The following is a 20,515-nucleotide window of genomic DNA, read 5'->3' on the forward strand; positions in this document are numbered from 1 at the left end:
GCTTTTGTGCATCCATCTTACACACACACACACACACGCCCGGTTTCAGGCGCACCCGCATGGACTGTAGTAGTACCCTGTTGCGTTCGGCGAGCGGGTTCGGTTTGCAACAGCGAACAAGTGGAAGTTTTGGGCAAAGTTGTGTCATTTCTAATTTTCAACATATTGCCCTGGGTGCTGGGTTTCTGTGGTGCGATCGTGGATAGAAGAAGAGAAAGAACAAGAATGAAAGCTACTACTTTCCGGGATTTGTTGTGCCACGCGTGGTGTGGCACGGTCGAACGAAAACCGCACATAATGGACGTGGGAAAGTACAGTGAGCAGAGAGTGTACTCTACATCCCGGTTTTCCCGTAACAGGTCGGAAAACTTTCATTAGCGCGCGTTGTTGAACTAGCTGGAAAAGCAATCAATGGAAATTGTCGTAAAAGCTGCCGGGGGGGTATGCACGCTGCCTGAGGTGTGGGTGAGATATAGATGAAGAGATTGAGTGTCATTGCCTGGAGCAATATCGAAGATTTATCTTGTAAACGGGATGGTGGATAACACTAGTAGTCCCTTCTGTCCGTGTGGTAGTAATCCCACACAGTGACGGGTGATTTTGTTCCAATCCAATTAACCGTAATAATGCCGTATGCCGCTTTGCAGAAATGCATCAAGCACCGAACCGAAGATCCGAAGATACGACAAAAGCACAACTTCCAACGGTGAAGCGAAGTAGTAGTGGTTGAACAGTGAAACGATTTAATTTATTTATTTCCACCATTTTCGAGCAGCTTTTCGTTCGAGCAAAAGCAAGCTAACAACAACAAAAAAAAGCGGAAACTAAAGTGTACCACCCAAGTTCGTTAAAGCAATGGCACAAAGGAACACCTCCCGTTATGTCTTGTCTTTACTACCCGTGCGGTTACTTCCCCCTGTGTGCTGTTTACACTAGAGCGATAGAGGTAGAGAGCGAACAATTTGCATAAGCTACTACCGTGTTCGATGTTCCTTTCCACGGATCGGTGCACGCCGTCCAGCGCTGGACACTAACAGTGTCCGTCTAAGTGAGAGAGAGAGAGAGAAAGAGAGGGCTGGGCTAATTTGAAATGCAAATATTTTAACATCACGTGCTCCCGTCAAGTCAGGGAAAGTCACAGCACAACACACGGCGAACGACGGAGCGCAATGGCAAAGAGGTCTTTTTTGCGCCGTTTCGAAAAACATCTGCATCAAAGCACCTTTTCCCGGAGGTGCGGCGTGGGTCATTGTTTGAATGATGCAAATGCATCCCAGGAGTTATCCCAGCAGCTCCGGAAAAGGGTGATAGTTGGATAAAGAAGGAGCACAGAGATGGGTGTGAGCTGTGTTGTCACAACGGGAAAGATCGTTCGTTTGCACGATATGCTTCAACCGGCGTTGTGTCCGGTTCAGGATTGTTTTGGGTATAAGGAGCTGCAGTTTATTCTGTCCCCCAAAACGTGAATCTCCGGATCTTGGGAAGTGTCCAGCGGAGTTGCTGGCAACTGACACGCTCTTTCATTTCAATTAAAAGCCAATGCAAATCGGTCGATAATCGACATTAATTTCACTTTTCGTAGCGGAGGAAGAAGATACAGACAATCGCACATACAGACACATGTACACGGATAGCCACATCGCTCAGCAACAACTGGCCGACAATTTGTGTGCCATTTTCCAAACAGGAATCGGTAGATGCCGGTGTCTACAAAGCGTCACCAGTTGCCAAATGGCAAAGACAAATCTCAACACACATTGTATCGTCACACGTTTTGGTTTCATGGAATGGAAATCACTTCGTGACAACTGGTGCAGTTACACTTTCCCAACCTGCTCAGGTTCTTCTCAGGGTCCTTCTGGTACCGTTCTGCGTGACCTATGCCCACTCGGGGCGAGATGTGCAGACAGGATCAAGTCGATATGTGTGTGTGTGTGTGGCACATCGATTACCGAACCGAAGACGCTCTGGGAAAACGCAAACAAAAGTTGATTAAGAGTCATGACGACGAAGACGACATCGTTTATCCTGGCCGACGGCACGTTTCGTAGATCCTCTCTACGTAGGAAGTCCCTTGGAGCTTGCACGAGCCGGACGCTGGACCGTACTGAAGCGAGAGCACACTGTTGTGTGTTTATGATGAAGATATCTTGCACAGGTCCTCAGGCACCACCACCATGCTGTACCTCCCTTCCCTTCGGAGTCGTAAACGTCTGTAGGTTCTGTTGACTTTTGATTAGGTTATCGGGAATTGGCATTGCTATCTTCCTGAGCCGGCATGTCCTGGAACGGCTGCAAAGGAAGCTTATTACGAATTACGGACCGACCAGTCGAGATGCGGTCTGGACCCTAGCAGGAGCGGAGGGGGAGGGATATATTGGAACAAATTGTAATCGATGGCAGCCAACTATCAGCAGCCATGCCGTTGTCAATTACGGATCAGTTGACATATATTCCCGATGTGATGACATCTGATCGGGGGTGGTGGAGTTTGTCTGCTTCCGAGTAGCATCCGATACAACATTGCATTAGATGCTGGGTTGGGGTATGCAGGGCTCTAGCTAAAGGGTAATTTTAGCAGAAGGAAGCTATCTGCCGAGGTACAGCAGCTTACTTACAACACGACTGCAGCATAACGGCAACCGGTGTGTTTTGCATAGTTTAATGGAGAAACAGAATGCTAATTCCTATAGTTGCAGCAAAACCCTACTGATGACTTGATTTGCTAAGAACATCTTGGAAATAACTTCCCTGTTAACAAGGATTGATTGCAGTGCATTAAAAACCAAGTGTACTAGAGTGACATTTTGCTGGATACTTCAACAACCCGCGCCACATGTAAAACCACTCGCAAGATGCTGACAGATGCCTGACGTTCCTGAGACCAATGTGGCATCGCGTGGTGATCGTGTTTATCGGTACACATGCTCCACATTGCTACCCACAAACCTGTCAAAAAGTTATTGTTAGCCGCACACAAAATTCGTTCCACCCGTTCTACTATTCCTGGGGCAGTGTCGGATTTTCACGGTAGCACATATCAATCAAATGCCAGTCACAGATCGACAGCACGAATCGTCTCGGAGATCAGTACTAGCAGCTTGTGATTCTGTTTTTGTCAGCATGTTCCCTTGGAATTCCCTTTTGTCTTAAATAAAATAAAATGATATAAAAATAGTAAGCTGGTTCTTCCTTACCGTAAGCCGTTTCCCTGGTGAAGAGGAAAAATAGCAGAATATGGCACACGAAGCCGGCCATAATGCGCTGGTTGCTGTCGTTGTTGTTGCTACTTCTGATGGGATCGGTGGGATCACTCCGGGCGGAGGTGAAACTTCCTGTGTGTTGGCACTGTTTCGCTCAAGCCGGAGGACGTATTAGCCTGGGCGCACCTGCGGAAAGGTAATGCTTTCGGAGAAGAGGATTTTCCCCTTTCACCTCTCGCTCCTGCTTGAGGACCTGCTTGCTAAGTGTTTGGATGTTTGGTTGCTCCCACCAGTGCAAGAGCACTAATTTCCGCACACTCCCGGAGGGTTGCTGAGGGCCATTTTCTCTCTCTCCGGGTTGGTGGCGCAGCGAACTGGAATGTACCGGAGCTTATGAACTCACACACACGGACACTCGCACACACACTCTATGGAATGGAAATTTTCACTAAAGCACATACACTCGCACGTACACGCACCACTAAGTAGCACTAAGGAAGGGGTGTTGAGAGGAAGAGAAAGAAAAACCATTAAAAACAAATAAAAAATCACCTTCGCCAGCTGTGTGACATTCCCCCGCTTTCGCTGTCCTGGATGACCGTTTAAGCCTTGCGGCAACCGGCTGGGAAAAGGGACACTCCCAACACTCAACACTCCCGAAGGACACAAATCCACACATACACACATACACACACACACTAATGGGACCGGATGATCTTCAGGGCTTTTGTTTTTCTTCGAGACTATTATTTGCGCTCTCGCGCGCCTTATTTGAGCCCGGCCATTGTTTGTGGTGCCGGCCTGTGTTTGCTTTTGTTTTCCCGACCCCTGACGCTTCTGTTTCGTTTTGTTTCGCTTTTTTTACCGCTTTTCTAAAGAGCATTTATGTCTCGCCCCGGTAGTACACTCAAACGCGGCCAAACCTCTTTCATGCTAATCTCCGCCCGGCCCAGGAGCTTTCGCCACGGGAGTGAAGGTATGCGAGGCACAGTACACAGCGCACGATTCTTAAACGGTGCTAGTGTCCGGCCGTTTATTATGCCTTCTGATAATTTGTCTCACTTGCACTTGTCGAGAGGTGTTTTTTTTGCATTTGCAAATACACGCAACGCTTGGGGGGGTAGGTATGGAGTTGCTGTTTTTTCCTTTGTTCTTGAAACGCGACTGTTGATTCGATTGCTTGCTGGCATTGTGCAGCATGAGAGAGAGAGAGAGAGAGAGAGAGAGAGAGAGAGAGAGAGAGGTGAGAGAGAGAGAGCGGCAGCGGGGAGTATGTGTGTGGAGAAAATTTATGATGATTTAGTTGCAACAACAGTAGTCAGACGTGGAGTACGCTGGAGGAGATCCTACAACAGCTGGTTGATTGTTTTTTAGTTTTTGCTCGTTTCTTGTTCTGAAGTCCTGAACTCGCAAGGCTTTTTTCCTTCATGCACATACATGCAAGAATGTTTTTTTGTTTCGTTTTCCTTAGCTCGTGTGTAGTGCTTTTTAGGGAACTTTCCTTCACTCGGCACGTTTGAAAGATACCAAATTTGGAGTGTGCTGAACATGTTGTTCCAAGTTTGGTACGGTACGCGCTAAAGCGTTTATGAGTGGTCCCGGAGCGCACTCAAAGCTGATTTTAAAGACTTTGAAGTTTTGGGCATACACACACGCCCGGGCCGCGCTCGGTAATAAATAATGGCGATTATCCTGTTCCCGTAGCGCTGCGCGAAAACCATGTGGCGTTTGATTTACCGGAGCGCAGCGCCACCGCCACCTAAATCTTCGTGCATATTTCGTTGATGGTTTCGGTGTTTGGAAGTTCTGACTTTTTGGCAGTTCGCAAGCGGTGCCTGGTCCCGCTTGTGAATGTGAAAGTTCATCGCCGGTAGCAGTGGCACCGGCTTCCGGTGATCATCGATCGGGATTTTTCTTTTTTTTTTTTTGGCAGTTTGCTCAGTGGTGCTTTTATAAAACTGATAGAAACGGGCATTGTGCGAGAAAAAGCGGGTGAGAGAGAGAAAGAACGGTCTTAATACATTTACAACCGTTTCTGCCGGCAACGGTGAACTCAGCTGGACTTACCGGCGAGCAGTTTTGCCTTCCGGTTGCCGGTTATAGCGCGCCGGTTTGCGGAATAATTTGGCACGAACTTCCCCATCGTTATCAGCAGTTTAAATGCATTAACCTAGAAAAAAAGTGCCCCAAAACACACATACATACATTCTGACGCGTACTAATACACACACACACAGACACACAGAGGCGTTAGTCGTCGTGCCGTCTGCAGCGGATGTGCCTTAATATCGCCTTCGGAACGTGGCGAGGATTGTAGGGAAATAAAGCTCGCCGCGTCCTGTTCCAAAGGGTGATAACGAAAAAAAGAAGACAAAAAGAAGAAACGCTCCCGCTAAAGACACTGCCGAGAACATTAATGGGGAAGAATTATGATATCGTACTGTCACATCGCGACCCGCCGGAGGCCTCGGTGACCTCGGCCGTGTGACGGTAGTTTGGGAAGAGATTTAAGGTTCCCTAATTTTATTTCTTCGCCGTCGTGCAGGTTTTTGAAGCGTAATAATAAAATGAAAGGACCGCGAAAGCCTTGTGCGCGACAGCACGGTACGCTATCGATCTTCTGGTTTTTTTTGTCTGTGTTTCTATGAACACTTTTTTTTTGCTGCTGCTCAAATTAAAGACTCGCTAAATCGTTCATGTTTAACACGTTCACTTGTTGTCGTAAGCCGATTGCTTACCGAGTGAATGATTGTTTATAGCCACTTGGCGTGGTGTATCTTGGTCTCAAACTGTTCGAAAACATGGCACCAACCCACCAGCGTTGAAACACAATTCAAGGTACGGGCTTAAATCTTTCGCAGGAGCGTCCGAATGTTTCCGTTTCTGTTTCGGCACAAGCTGCCGAGGAATGCTTGGGACGCTTCAGCATTTTAATCATCCGCGCTTTCGGGAAGAATTTAATAACCGAGCCGGGGCCGGAGATAATCTTAAGCACGTGCTGGAGGAATTTATTGCGTAGGCCTCCTTTTTGCCGCCAAAACGGACTGGACGCTGGCCAAAATCAAAAGATGGCTATTTGAGCAAAAAGAGAAACACATACATACAAGTGTCTCGTGTGCCCCTGTACACACTGTTTCGTGGGCCAGATCGTCGGGAAAAGGTCGCCAAAGTGGGATGCAGATTCTTTGCTGCTGGACGCGATGGAATTTTACAAAGCTGTGTGAGTGTTATTTTTGCAAATATTAAAAAAAATCCGATTGCTGTTTCTGCGAACCAACGACAGTGAAGAAAAAAGAGAAATTTATTAAAATTACCAAAAACATGTACATTGCGAATAATATAATCAAGGATGAACAATCTGCCGATCATTAAAAACGCTTGGAATGTCTTAAATGCTCATTAAACAGCGTAATTTGGGAGTATAGACTTGTTTAGTGTAAAAAAATAGCTTTCAGTTTTTATCTGTTTCGTCTACATGGTTACATATTAGACTTTTCCTGTTTTCTGCTTTGAAAGATCAACCAATTTGATGAAATAAAAGATGATGAAACGTTGTTTTTCCTATTTTTCTACAAAAAAGGGCTCTGTTATGAAAGACAACCAAAGCGTCCCAAATTTTCTGAGAGATTTTGAGTATTGTTAGAGCCAACATGGTTTTAATTAGTTGTTCGCTTAAAATGAAAAGTAAAATAGCAAGTTTGTCGTTAATATTCATTTGCATCAAGATTGATGGGCTACCAGTATCGACAATATGTTCACATAATTTCAACAGACTGCATTCAACGTTTCCCCCGAAGCGGGAAATTAAATCACTCACTGAACCAGTTGTGCTTCCACTTTGCACACCACTCAAACTAATCTACTAAATTCACCTTGTTAAATCGGCTCATTAATTGGAGCATGCTGAACAAAGTCGCAACTTTCCCGGCACTCGCTTAGCGTCAAATTTAGTGTGGCTCAGCCGCCGAAGGAAGAACCTGGAAAGGCAATAAATTATGAATCAGAGCCGTACCCGGTCGGCCTTTTCTTTTCGGAAGCGAGCCGGGCCCGAGTATTTACACCCGGGCTTAAAGCGGCCTTTCGGCTGAGTAATCTTCCTTCCGGGATACATGGAAACACCATTGTCCTTCCCAGTAATCAACATTCCATAACCTCCCACTCCACATCGCTGCTCCCTCCCTCGAAGCCACGATGTGCCATTTGAGGCGAATGAAAGTCAATGAATTTCCGCAATTTGCCATCTAATCCATTTCCGTCCTCTCTGAACTACCAACACCTGCTTGTCTTGTGTCCCTGTGTGTGTGTTTGTATGTGTGTGGGATGGTGGTGCTTGGCAGGATTAAAATTGCACACCCGCACACGCTGTCTTTGACGCGAAGAGAGAGAGAGAGGGGGGACCGTTTGAACGAAGGAATCAATCGGGGATCGGGCCTCTCGCATAGCCGATCACAGACGCAACTCACAAAGTCCGACACTTACACCACTAATATTGGGAAGGCCGAGAGTTGGCAGAGGACGGTGAGAGGGGGAAAATAAGAAAAGAAGAAAAAACACGCACACAGCCCGGAATAGAAAGCTGGGGGACGAGCGCAACCGTCACGCTACGTCGGAAGTTAGCCGTAGGAAGCAATTTGCTAACGCTTGAACAATTCGCAAAATCCACTCCACCGTGTGCAGCAGTAAATGATGGGCACGTGGCTGGCTGTGCGGGGCAGCGGAAGGACCTCTGCCGTCTGCAGTGTGCAGTGTGTTCCCCCCTGCTACGAGAGCCGCTTCTCCGTTTTGAAGAGGAGGTTTTATCGGCCGGATTAAAGTGTGTGACTGTCCTTTGGCGATGCAAGGCGCGATAGGGGGGGACGAGCAAGGCAAGCTTCATTTCGGTTGGCGTATTTATCCAACAACCGACCGAAGCGGCGTGTGTAAATTCATTATTTTCCACACTAACAAGCGCACACCCGAGAGCCAGGGGCGCGTGTGCGTGCGTGCGAATTTTGTCACGCCGGTATGAAAATTTGCAAAACAGGGAAAGCTGGCCTCACTAGCGGGTAACGAACGATTCTTGGGGGTAAGTTAGCGGTGGTTGGGTGGAAGGGTTTTCTTTGGAAGGGCGATTGAAGAGCGTTCTCGAAGGGTTTATATCCGTATTTGCACTAAACGGTACGCACAAAGCAATCAGAGCGTTCGAGTGTGTCGGGGATTTCCTTTTTCCTTTTCTTTTTTGTGCTGAAATGTGTGTGAATATTGTTATTTTTTATCTGCAGTGCCATTGAGTGTCTTTAATGGGCTGATACAGTTTGTCTGCGAAAGAACAAATTCGCTCATGGTGAACGACTTGAAGATGAGTTAAACAAATCTGGAATAAGGCGTTTTATTCAAGCACGCTTTTAAAATGTATTTTAAAACCTGATAGGGCATATAATGTCAACATTTAATGCATTTAAAACCTTGCATCAAACTTATTTCAGAATTTGTTCAGCTTGAAAAAAAGTCCTAGTCAAAAGACCGGGGGACACTGTCCGTACCCGCTTGTGTAATTTCGATCGTCACTTTGCAGCCGCTTCAAAATATATGTTAATTTTCCATGTTTTTTACTTCGATTGGACTGGAAACGATTTTTGCAATTGATAGATAAATATGTTGTGCAGGTATTCCAGCCATTTTTGCATCGAAAAAACGGTGATAATAGTACTTTATTTTGAAATCGCGCCCGACCATTCCCTCGATGTCCAAAAAAAAAGCTTCCACCAGTCGCTAGTAGTTCCAGATGCGCTAGTGAAAATCGAAATTACACTACGAGTACGGAGTGTCCCCCGACCTAAACAATTATTTTTGAAATTCTCCACAAAGTGTATATATTTTACTGCGAACGATAGAAAACTATTTCAAATTCAAATAAAAAAATGAACATTTTGAAAAAAAGACCAATAATTGCATGAAAATAAGTGACTAAAATGAACACTTTGCAAAATGTTTGGTGTTTATTTGTTTAGTTTTTTTTTTAATCCAACCAATACTCTCAATAAAATTGATAGCATTTGAAGCAAATCCTTCACAACACAGTCACAGATACAAAACTGCCCGCACTTGTCGGATTGAATCATACTGGGCCGGCATTTCGATCGAAAACCGATTCAACCCGTGAATTGCTGGACTGATTTGAAAGAGAATTAAGCTTCTGTCCCGGTACCTGTCCATGCAAAAAAGCTCGAGCAGTGTACAGTGCTTATCTGAACCGTTTGGATGCATTGCATTCGTTAAGGTTTTAGAGTTTTAAAAGAGAAGGTAGAGAATGCTGCTTTGAAATTGTAAGCCCTTTTTTCTTGCTAGAAAAACAACACCTCAAAGCTGACAACAGTGTCGATTATCTGATTCAAACGGAAATATGTCAAACAAAATCGCGCTACACGAACTGAAACGAAATCGGTATTATACAAGCTTGTTAGAGACTTCTTTCGTTGACTCGAGACATTGCTACCAAATTGATCTGAAATGGATTTGTTTGTCAAAACAAACTGCAACGCGTAACGCAGGAAGTATCGTACCAATTTATAATTATTTCTACGTGTGGCATATTATTGTTCTTTAAATGTGTTTGGCAATCTCATGAAAAGTAGCGCTTGTGGTATGATTTTCTAATTTCTGTGTATTTTGAAATTCCCACCCTTTTTGTAGTGAATAATTACAAAAAATCCCTTTAGAATTTAATTACATGCAATTCATGTGGTTTAAATATATGTATTTAGTAGTAAAACCGTAAAACAAACCGCTTTCCGTAGCTTTAACCTGACGGAAAGCTGTTTGACAAAAAACGGTCTCCGTTTGAGTCAGGTAATGCAAATGACCTTCGTTCAGTTCGATATATCAAACCAGAGACAAATCGAGTTCTCTAACACGGATCATAATAGAAAATGAGCATTTTTGATACTTTTTCTCAAGCAGTTGAGTCACATAAGTGTCGATTATCTAATTCAAACGGAAAAGTATCAAACAAAACCGCGATACACGAACTGAAACAAAATCGGTATTATACAAGCTTGTTAGAGACTTCTTTCGTTGACTCGAGACATTGCTACCAAATTGATCTCAAATGGTTTTGTTAGTTGAAACAAACTGCATCGCGGAACGCAGGAAGTATCGTACCAATTTATAATTATTTATTCGTGTGGCATATCATTGTTCTTAAAATATTTTTGGCAATGTCGTGCAAAGTATCGTTTTTGATAAGTTTCTAAAATTTCTGTGCATTTTGTTATTTCTAACCTTTTTGAGTAAATAATTACAATAAAATCCCTTCTGAATGTAATTACATATCTTTAAACCAAACGTATTGCATGTATTTAGTAGTTAAACCGTAAAACAAAACGATTTCCGTAGCTTTAACCTGACGGAAAGCTGTTGGACAAAAAACGGTCTCAGTTTGAGTCAGGTAATGCAAATGACCTTCGTTCAGTTCGATATATCAAACCAGAGATAAATTGAGTGCTCTAACACGGATCATAATAGAAAATGAGCATTTTTGATACTTTTTCTCAAGCATTTGAGTTACATAATCGGCACTATAATCGGCACTAACATCTCTAGTATCACCGTCCGTCATTCATCTCACTGGTATGCCCAATCAGAGATCGGTTACTGTGAGGGTTGTTTGTGCGATACTTAAAGCTCGGTGTTGGCAACTTAAATACAAACACAGAGTGTACCTCTTGTTCTAGGACGATGAGAAAGTATCTGTTGTAGTTTTGTCCCTTTAAAGCGCTGCAAACAATCTCGTGCCGTACTGCCCACAATTGCAACCTAGCTGGCGTGCACAAGTTCTAGGATGGAGTTAATTTCGCTCTGCACTTTTCCCCACGCCATCCAATACAAATGAATGTTTTCCCAATGTTTGGTTCACCTCAAAACCAATTCCACTGAATAGTTTTACGACCCCAAAGCTGCAACTCTTCCCACAGCTGAAAAATACACTCCCGAGCCATCTCTAAATGCCGGCCAAATTTCTTGCGCGCTAAGTTGTGCTGCCTTTTTCTCCTGCGCTCAGATACGCTCTACAAAACTAACTAACTTTTCCTGTTTCTCCGCAATGTTTGCTACGGCGCACTTTCTACATTACACTGCAGCTTGGTTGACTCCCAAAATGCTCCTTCCACTTCCCTTCCCAAAAAAAGGTTGCAAGGAAATCAGTAAGGAGCAACTTTTAATGGTGCTTCGGTGGTAGTAGTTATGGTGGTGGTGGTGGTGCTGCTGCTGCTGGTGGTTCGATTTCTCGGGAACACAAAATTGCACACTGACCAGAAGTTAGAGCTTGGCGAAAGAAAACTTTCATTAAATGATAAGAGCCTGCTCCTTGTTTGTCCTCTTGCGCTCTGTTTCCAGTCTCCAACATCCTCCAACTTCCCCAAAAAAATCCACCCAAAAACCGGTAATGAGGCGTTCTTGTTCTCGAGGACGCTGGGCATTTTGAAGATGTTTGTCTAGCGCTCCGGAAGAAAGCTCCGAAGGGTAGAGGTACGGTGTCTTCACCCTGTTCAACATTGATGGGTCCAATGGATAGCCTTCCCCAACTCCATGCCCGGTATCGGTATCTTGTGATCGGCGAATCATTACCGGTAATGATTGGGTTTTTTTTTTGTGTTCGGTTGCCATTTTCTATTCACGATGACTTCCGGGTGGAGGAATATTGGCAGTTTGGTGGATTTTTTTTTGGTGAGCTTTTCCCTGATTAGCGTACATGTTGGTCTGGCAAGTCAGGCAAGACAAGCTACCGTAGATGCATCATACTTTAGAATGCCTGCAGGATGGGAAATGTGCATGTTTACACATCGGTGGAATCGTCATTATCGTACCATTAAAAAGGACATTTTTAAGGATGCTTAATGCACATTACTTAATGAGCTTTGCTTCTCTAATGTAGGGCATTTCAAAAGGAGAACGAAATGATGGAATTAGGTTGCGTTATCTTAAGAGTAGAAGAAACGATAAGCTTAAAATATAGCTCTTGATTATCGTGGTGAATTTACCATCAACAGCAAGTTTTATATTTCCCAATAGAATAAGTAAGCAATCATTTTCTTTCAAGCTGTTCCAATATTTCCAGCCTTCCATCTAAAACTCACGCCCCTTTCACATGCCTTCGCAAATTGCGGGGGCATGCGTGTGATGCGTGAAAAATCTAATTTTTCCATCCATTTTACCCCACTGATCGGATTTAATGCGTATCGACACACGGTCTTTGACGAGCCGGCAATCTGTTTGACGGGCCCCGGCACTGATGAACGAAACACTCCACATAAGCCCCTCCTCACAATCCATCGCACAAACAAATGAACGCGCACAGCACACACAGAGAGAGAGAGCGTAGCATATGCTTGAACATAAAAGCGGCCTAGTAGACAGAAATTGAAAGGTGTAAAACTGGTGGGGCTCCCGTGGCTCCGTTGCTTGTGAGGGTTTTTTGGAGGATTTTTTTTACACATTCATTTCATTTCTCCCCGGCCATCGCCTCAATTTACGGAAACATAATCAAACGTAATTGAATTTTTACACTCATCCATGCAATTGGGGCCGGGCGGGTAAAACCTCTTTCGCCGCCGTGGAAGGTACGGCACGCTTGAAAGTTTCCTTGCCGCGGCTAGCGGAGAGAGAGAGAGTTGCTGTCCATGGTGGGGATCGTTTGGGATCGTTAGGAAAAATGCTGCATACACTATCCAACGACGACTGACGACGACCCTGATTTTTGGGGCAACAGACAAGCACACACACACGCTCACACATACACCACAACGGTCTGAAAGGGGGTTAGATCCAATCAAATAGGTATATCCTCGCGGCCCGACGCTTCTTCATCCTGAAGCGAAAAACGTCTTCCCGAAGCAGCAGCGTGTCTGAGTCTTTGGCGCGGAGCCGTCTTGTTTTGCTTTTCTGTTTTTTTTTTTTTGGCTGAGCCTTCTCAAAAACTCTGTCACGGCACGACCGAAGCCTTCAAGGATAAAGCCGGGTTATGAAAAGAGCCACGGTGTGATTTGGCGGCGTGCGGCGGCTTTCTGAAAGTTTATCAAAAAAGAAAAAATGATCGGAAAGTTCAGGGCGCGCGAAATGTCACGAGATCACGCGAGAGACACACAAGCCAGCCGACCTGAGGTGAAGACGGCGCGACTGGTGCAAACGTTGAGAGGGAATTGATTAAACAAATATTTTGCTTATGAATTATGTCAACGATTTGCACCCCTCAAAAATGGTAGCGGCAGTGCTTTTGGCAGTGCCGAATGTGGCTGAGTTAGGCAGGATTTTGGGCCGTATTTGAATCAATTCAAGCAGTCCAGGAAATAGAATACTCTTCAATGGTAAATCCTTTTAAGTTCCCTTCCAAAGAAGTACCCTCCGTAGCGAAACGAAATGTTGAAATGAAGGCCTGAGCATCTTCAAAAGATAAGCTGCCCGGAAACGCTTACCTTTAACACTTCGCTTGATGAACGACAGCAAATATTGATTAATTTCATTTTAACACCATTTGCCGAAATTCGAACGTTTTTCCAACCCGGTGCCGGAGCGACCGAGACCACCTCGCGGCACACCATTATCGGGAGTGAAAACTTCTTTTGAATTAAGTACCTCCGACCTTTTATGGTTAATTTCACACTCAATAAGGCTCTCCTTGGCAAACAATCAATCGGCATAACGATGCCGAGGAGTTTGATTGATTATGGGTAGCGCGTGGCCGTGGTGTGTCGGTCGAGCGAATCGACACCGAACCTTACTGTGCGCCGTGTCTGTGACTGGTCCGTAACGTAGCGTAACACACCAGTCTTCTGCAGAGCGGTCCTTCTTCAAATGGCAGCGAAGCTGACAATCCAGGCGAGGTGCGGTTGGGGTTTGCCTGTGGATTGTGGAAAGTTTGCAGAAAACTTGCGGAGCAGAAACAAAGTTTAGCAAGAGCGGGGCAAGTCGCCTTCACCGGCAGAAGCATTCCGGACCGAGCAGTCGACGGAGCCGAGAAAGCACACCGGGCGAAAGTCGTATTTTGTGAAATGTGTTTTCAGCTGGAACGAAGCTGAAAATAAAACACGCCGGTGTGGTGATCGTTCGACGGTGTGTGTGTAGTGGCGCTGCAAAACCCACCGCCAAAGCGCAATCAACAGTGAAGTGTTGTTTCGATGTTTGGGTTTGTTATGATGATGAATGGCGGCGGGGTAGGGGCTACATAGAACAACCTTGCACAACCATTACTCATCTTTTGATCCCCATCGGCTCCCGGGGTGATTGTTTCGACGTATTTGATAAGTTTTGCCGCTTTCGTTTGCACTTTTCGGATTGTTCTCGGTTGTGGTTTTGCACTCGAAGAAAAGGAGGCGGTTGAAGTTTTCAAAGACCTTCTCCCTCCTCCCATCCGAAGCTCAAGAAAAGCCGGTTTGCGAAAGTAATTTCTTATGATGCAACTTCTTCTGCACGATTGGTTCTACGATGGGGTTTCCGTATAGGGGGGAGGAGACTGGTGGTGGGTATTTTAAATTGAGCGACTTGTAACGTTCAAATCAAAACACGTATTGTGTGATGATGTAAATACACTTCACTACGCACTGAATGGTAGCAGTTTACAGTATTCTGGTGAGCTTTAAGTGTACTTTAATGAGTTTTGAAGGTCAAATTGGTCACTAAAGAGGATAAAAATCATTGAGTTTCATGACAGAATTCGTTGAGTTTAGTAAAAAAATATCAAAATTACACTAAATGGTAATATACACAGTTTTAAGGCATCATCCATATATTACGTGATTAAAATACAAAAAAAAATTTCGTATTATTTCATAGCTATATCACAAATTATCCATCATTTAGATTGATGTTACGCTGCAGATAATGTAACTCCACTTATATCTACGTAATGAAAATCGTAGCATATTAAAGAGCCTTCCCTCTTCTTTGTGGATGGTACGTAATTTATGGATAATTCCTAATGGAATGTTTAACCTTTGGAAGGTGTTGCTCTCTTTTGGGACTTTGTTTATATACTTGTGTTTGTCTCATATTATCATATTTTATACATTTGCTACGATGTACCATTGGATCGTGTTCAATTTTTTCACTTCAATATGGTTGGAGTTTTCGATTGGAATTTTACAGTAAAGTTAACATTCCTCCAACACATCCGATTTTCCAGGCACAACAAATAAATTTCGCCCGTTGTATTAAATTGTTCCTTCAAAACATTTACTCCCATGCGTTTGCTGTCGATACGTGCACGCGCACATTCCATTCCCTGCACGGCAAAAACGCATCGGCACAGCGCAAATACAATAGTCCATTTCACAGCCGTCACAATTGCATACAATTGCAGCAATTCCGACAACGTTTCCAGAATAAAAGATGAAGCGCGCGTGTCTGTGTGTGAGCAGAGGGAGGGAAAAAAAACGTACAAAAAAAAAAAAGAAACGTCCCAATAGCAAAACCGTGACAAATTTTCTTCCCTGTTTTTAGTGGGCCTCAGAGCCGCCGGGTGCTCTGGCGGGTGAGTGCATTAGTGCATTCAGCGGAAGCATTCGTCAATGCCAGAGTGGAATGTCACTCGTTCGGCTCGAATGGTGTGTACGGGGGGAGTGGGTTCAATCTCACCCATTTTTGTCATTCCCGCCCGCGTCAGTCGTCTACGCGAAAAGCGAACGGGATAAACCAGCCGCCAGTCAAAGGGAACCCAAAACCTTCCCCCCCCTTCCATCCAGCCTGGAACTGAAATCCAAAACGAGACCTCTCGGGGGAGTGTAGTCATGCAAACGGTGCGCGCATAGTTTCGTCGCAAGTCAAACATGGAGCACAAGCAAAAATCAACAAACACACACACACACACACACACACTGCTCCGATTGTTGGACGACCTGAACGAGCTTCCGATGGGATGCGCCCAGATGAAAATGGAACGGAATGGGCAGCCGGCCGTGTTCCACCCGACGACGGTTTCCTCCCGTGCCCAAGTGGGAAAGGTTTTTGTTTCAATGTTTCTCCATTTTTGCCCATTTTCTTTTCCCCACACCGGTCGATTCTGGTTCAGTGGGCATGTGTGAGGATCGGTGCATTTAGTGGCAGGACAATTGTCCATCATTTTCACCCCACAATGCTTCATCGTTCGCTCTCGGTCTCCTTCGATCGACTTGCTTTTCCCCTGCGGGACGAGAAGGCGTGCCGGCAGCATCCGCTTATGTCTTTTTTGTTTATTTGTTTCGGTTTTGTTTTCAACCGCTCGCGCTCTGCGCCCTCTCACGTTGCCTTGAGTTGAGTGTCTTGATTTGGCGCTTCATGAATATTGATGGTATGACGACATGCATGCATTTCCTCGCCTTACTGTCGTACATTCCCCATTCCCAGCCGTGTACCACTCGAGACACTCTGTGACGGATCAATTGTCCCGAATCGGACAAACCGACCGAGTGGGGAGGATTTTTGCCCGTTCCCCACCATCGCAAGCCGACATAAATATGGCGAAATGTGAAGAAAAAAGATGATTTGTCGAGTGAAGTGGTACCGTTCTATAATTTACACCCGGGTGTGTCTGCCTCATTGTTCGGTTGTGCGCGGGGGCTCCAGGGGCAAGGGAGCGTTTGCTTTGGCTCAAGCATTAGGATTTTATCGTCATCAATCAAGCAACCGAGACAACATCGGATAACGGTGTCAACTTAGTGGCGCGATCGATTCCACCACCATCACCACCACCGACCAGTCAATGAAAGAGGCTCGGAACTGGAGTGAGATGGAGCAAGCTGTAGAGTAAATGATGGATCTTGCGCCGCGAGTCGGTTAGGAAATCTTCGGCCCTAGTACACTCATTCTCGTTTCCCGCTGCGTTTCATGCTTTTAACGATGTAATGCACACACACAATCTCTGGAGGGTGGTCGTTCGGAGCGTTCGGAGCAGATCCAAGATTTTGAAAGATTGAGCAGACCGGATGTATGTGAAGGGGGCTGGTAGATAAACGCGCACGATAATGGGCAAACTGCCCCAGGGAGAAAATGCTGCAAGGCAAGCAGAGGTGGGACGACTGGGAGGCTGCAAACCGAGCCATTTATATTCACAATCATTGCACATTGTGATAATGGCTCAATACTACAATCGATCATGCTTTTTTCTTTTCCTTTTCGGTTGCAAGAACCAAAAAAAGAGAAGAAGATTACTCTGGAAAAGTGCTCCAAAAGCACTTACTTTAATGGTTTAAAAGAATGGTTTGAATGTGTTCCATGATACGGAATACAATAAATAAAACGGAAAGCTTTCGCTAAATTGTCATATAAAAGCTTTGGTCGTTAAAGTTTCATCCTTAAATCATATGACTGTTTTGGAAGAAAAAAAGCGCATATTTTTCCATTTTGAACGGAAAATCTGGCGCCGAAACTTCTGAATTTACGGCCTTTGGGAACATAACGGCTCACAGGTTTGCTTGTTTCTTGCACAGCTTATCAATGGTTTCTTTCAGCTGGTACGGATGTCATATTATAGGAAATTGGCAAGATATCAATAATTTACAATCACTCTAGAGCAAAACATAGCTTTCAAAATTTTAAATTAAAAATAGATCAACAGTAAATGTATATAGGTAGGGTAATTTAATTACGAAAAATCCCTCTTGTATGTATTTCGATGGAACTGTTGAATTAGAACAGAATTCACATTGAAAAGTTTGTACGACCTTGAAGAGGAGAGAAGAAATAGTATTCAAGCGAGCGTTGTGGATGTATACTTCAAGGATAATTTCCTTTCTGAAGTCTTTGCTTATAGTTCATAATGGCACAAGTGTCGTTCCTTTACTTACATCAGATCTTCAGTTATTAATTGTTGACAACTTCTTATCATATCGTTGGAACTTGGGATATTTATTATTTTTTCAGTGGAGGCTTTGAACCTAAACATAAATACAGGGTTTCGAATTATATAAGGGAATAGTTCAACCACTTAGGGGAATGTTGCAAATCGGTAGGGGAATGTTGCAAGTAAGCTGTGGATGTTTGCAATCACTTAGGGGAGTGTTGCAATCGATTAGGGGAATGTTGCAAGCGTACTGTGGAGCTGTCATCAGACTGTGGGTGCCGGTGTAAAAAGCTTCGAATTGATACCGATGATGTTTTTTTTTAAACATCACTTGGAGTTGTTTTCGTGTGGGATTCAGCTGTACACATGATAAACTAAATAAATCCTGCTACGGAGTCATAATTATGTTTAATTAAACATGATACGTTAGTAAGATTGACGAAAATATGTTGAGGTATTTACAGCGGCACCCACAGTCTGATGACAGCTCCACAGTATGCTTGCAAAATTCCCCTAATTGATTGCAACACTCCCCTATATGATTGCAAACTTCCACAGCTTGCATGCATCATTCCCCTACCGATTTGCAACATTCTCCTAACTGATTGAACTATACCCTTATTTGATTCAAAACTCTGTAAGTTGCAGAAAGTTGTATCTGGGATTTAAAACAGTCACATTCTTGAAAGGGTTTGAAGAATCTCTGTTGAAAGTTGAAGAAGGAAACTTTTTGAAAACCTTCATGCTATTGCGAAATGTGCGTGTTTCAATGAATGAAAAGCACCAAACACCATAACTTTTACCATTTCTCCCTTTGTGCAAACGCAATCAATGAAAAACATTGATTAAACCCATAAAATTTACCCAGTAATCACACAAGCGCAAAATAAAACCCTCTGCAACAAATTTAACTTCCACGACACGGCGCACATCCCAACCGGCCCAACCGACCCACTAGCACCCCGAAACACATGTGGAACGAGAACATGTGTGTGCAGCGCAGAATCAAGCAGTAATTAAAAACCTGCATATTGATTTAACGCATGAAATCGTTCCACTGCCGGTCGCAACGGGGGCACCAACAATGCGAAAACCGACAATGCAACGGCAGCATCACAGCAGCATTCCCATGCTCCAAGCAGCATGTGTGCGGAGTGGAACACCGGAAAAGTGGAACATTGCAATCGCCCATATATCAGCCATTCCTATCGGTCCGTTTTCCATCCTTTCCCTTCTTTCCACTACCATTTTCCATCCACCATTTTACATATCACTAGCACTCACTGACACAGTATATATCCGTATTCTGTTTTTTTTTGGTTTTATCAATCCGCTATTCCCCATCGCTTGTTTGAACTCAAGGGCTGTAACAATCGGTTATTGGTGCTCGAAAAAAAGCTCGATGGCGCGTTGATTTGGTTCTGTTTCTTCGCCATTTCTCCTCTTCACTGGATCGCGCGCGTGTATTATATATTTTCCTTTTGTTTGTGTGCATGTGTTTCTCTTTTTTGTGTAATTATTTTACAAAAGCCTCACAAAGGCCCAGCACCGAGCGAACTCACAGCCACACGCATGCAGGCATTTTTCTTCTTGCCGGACTCGTTTCCTATCAGTTTTCACCTCACGGCGACGATCCGGCTAAATGGTGACGCTCCTGGCATTCCTGTTCATCTATTTGTAGCGTAATTATTCAACCAGCACTTAACCCCGGCGGCGGAGGCCCGACCCGGTGTAATGCCATATTGTAGTCCCGATTTGGTTCGCCTGTTTTCCAATTATAACTGCCACACACTGTCATGAGCTTACACCGCTATTCGCACACACAAACACACACATGTACACGGGAAACAGTAGCAGCAAAAGGATTCCGCATTTAATCCGCAGCACAGTTTGACACTTTCTGCACATTGCTAAACACACTTAGTGGATGCCGTTTTGTTGTTGTTGTTGTTGACGTACCTTTTAAAATTAATCCTCTTATCAAACAATTCTTTTTTCGCTTCAAAATTCACCCCCAAAATCTGCTACCAACTGTGCACACGCTTTTACACTGTTCCGCCCCGTAAGGTTTTTGCTACCAATATGGTGCGAACCGCTTATCAGACGCTGCCACGCTGCCAAACTCGCCCAGCACCGAAACGCAACTGATCAGAAAAACCCGAAAAAGGCACCAGCGGGCGCGGGAAAAATCAAACGAATCGGGTGCAGAAAAAAAGAAAAGAAAACGAAAACGAAAAACACACCGCACACGGGGAGAGTATTCTTCGGGCCGGCGTTGGCACTCACCGAAAGGGCGCCGAGGGTAACGCATCCTCTTTGCGCGTCCAGCCCCGTAGCCCGCGATTTTCCTCCGCAAGTAGTGAAGTGAGTTCCCATTTGTTTTGGTTACTTTGCGTCCTGTTTTAAATGCGGTGCCGTTGTGTGCCTGCCGGGACGTCGTCTGTTGCTGCTTGCTTGTGGAAATAAAGGGCAGGAGATGGGATTTAGAGTAGTCGATGATGGGTGGACGTGGAAAATGAACTCT

General features: G+C 44.6%; 1 protein-coding gene across 5 annotated transcripts in view; it reads right to left on the reverse strand.

Annotated features, from left to right (window-relative positions):
• LOC1270731 (protein amalgam) overlaps positions 1–20,143 on the reverse strand; it is a 73,645-nt gene extending 53,502 nt beyond the window's left edge. Inside the window, exons 1-2 of one of the 5 annotated variants that reach the window (XM_309450.5) lie at positions 19,951–20,143; positions 3,198–3,694 (exon numbers count right to left, since the gene is read on the reverse strand). In XM_309450.5, the coding sequence (XP_309450.5) occupies positions 3,198–3,258 (61 nt within the window). In that variant the 5' untranslated portion in view covers positions 3,259–3,694; positions 19,951–20,143. The remainder of the gene's footprint in view (positions 1–3,197; positions 3,695–19,950) is intronic. The other 4 variants (XM_061657878.1, XM_061657879.1, XM_061657881.1 and 1 more) reach the window with 4 other exon arrangements.
• Between the last annotated feature and the right edge of the window lie 372 nt (positions 20,144–20,515).

The sequence above is a fragment of the Anopheles gambiae genome, chromosome 3 (genome assembly GCF_943734735.2).
Source record: "Anopheles gambiae chromosome 3, idAnoGambNW_F1_1, whole genome shotgun sequence".
Taxonomy (NCBI): Eukaryota; Metazoa; Arthropoda; class Insecta; order Diptera; family Culicidae; genus Anopheles; species Anopheles gambiae.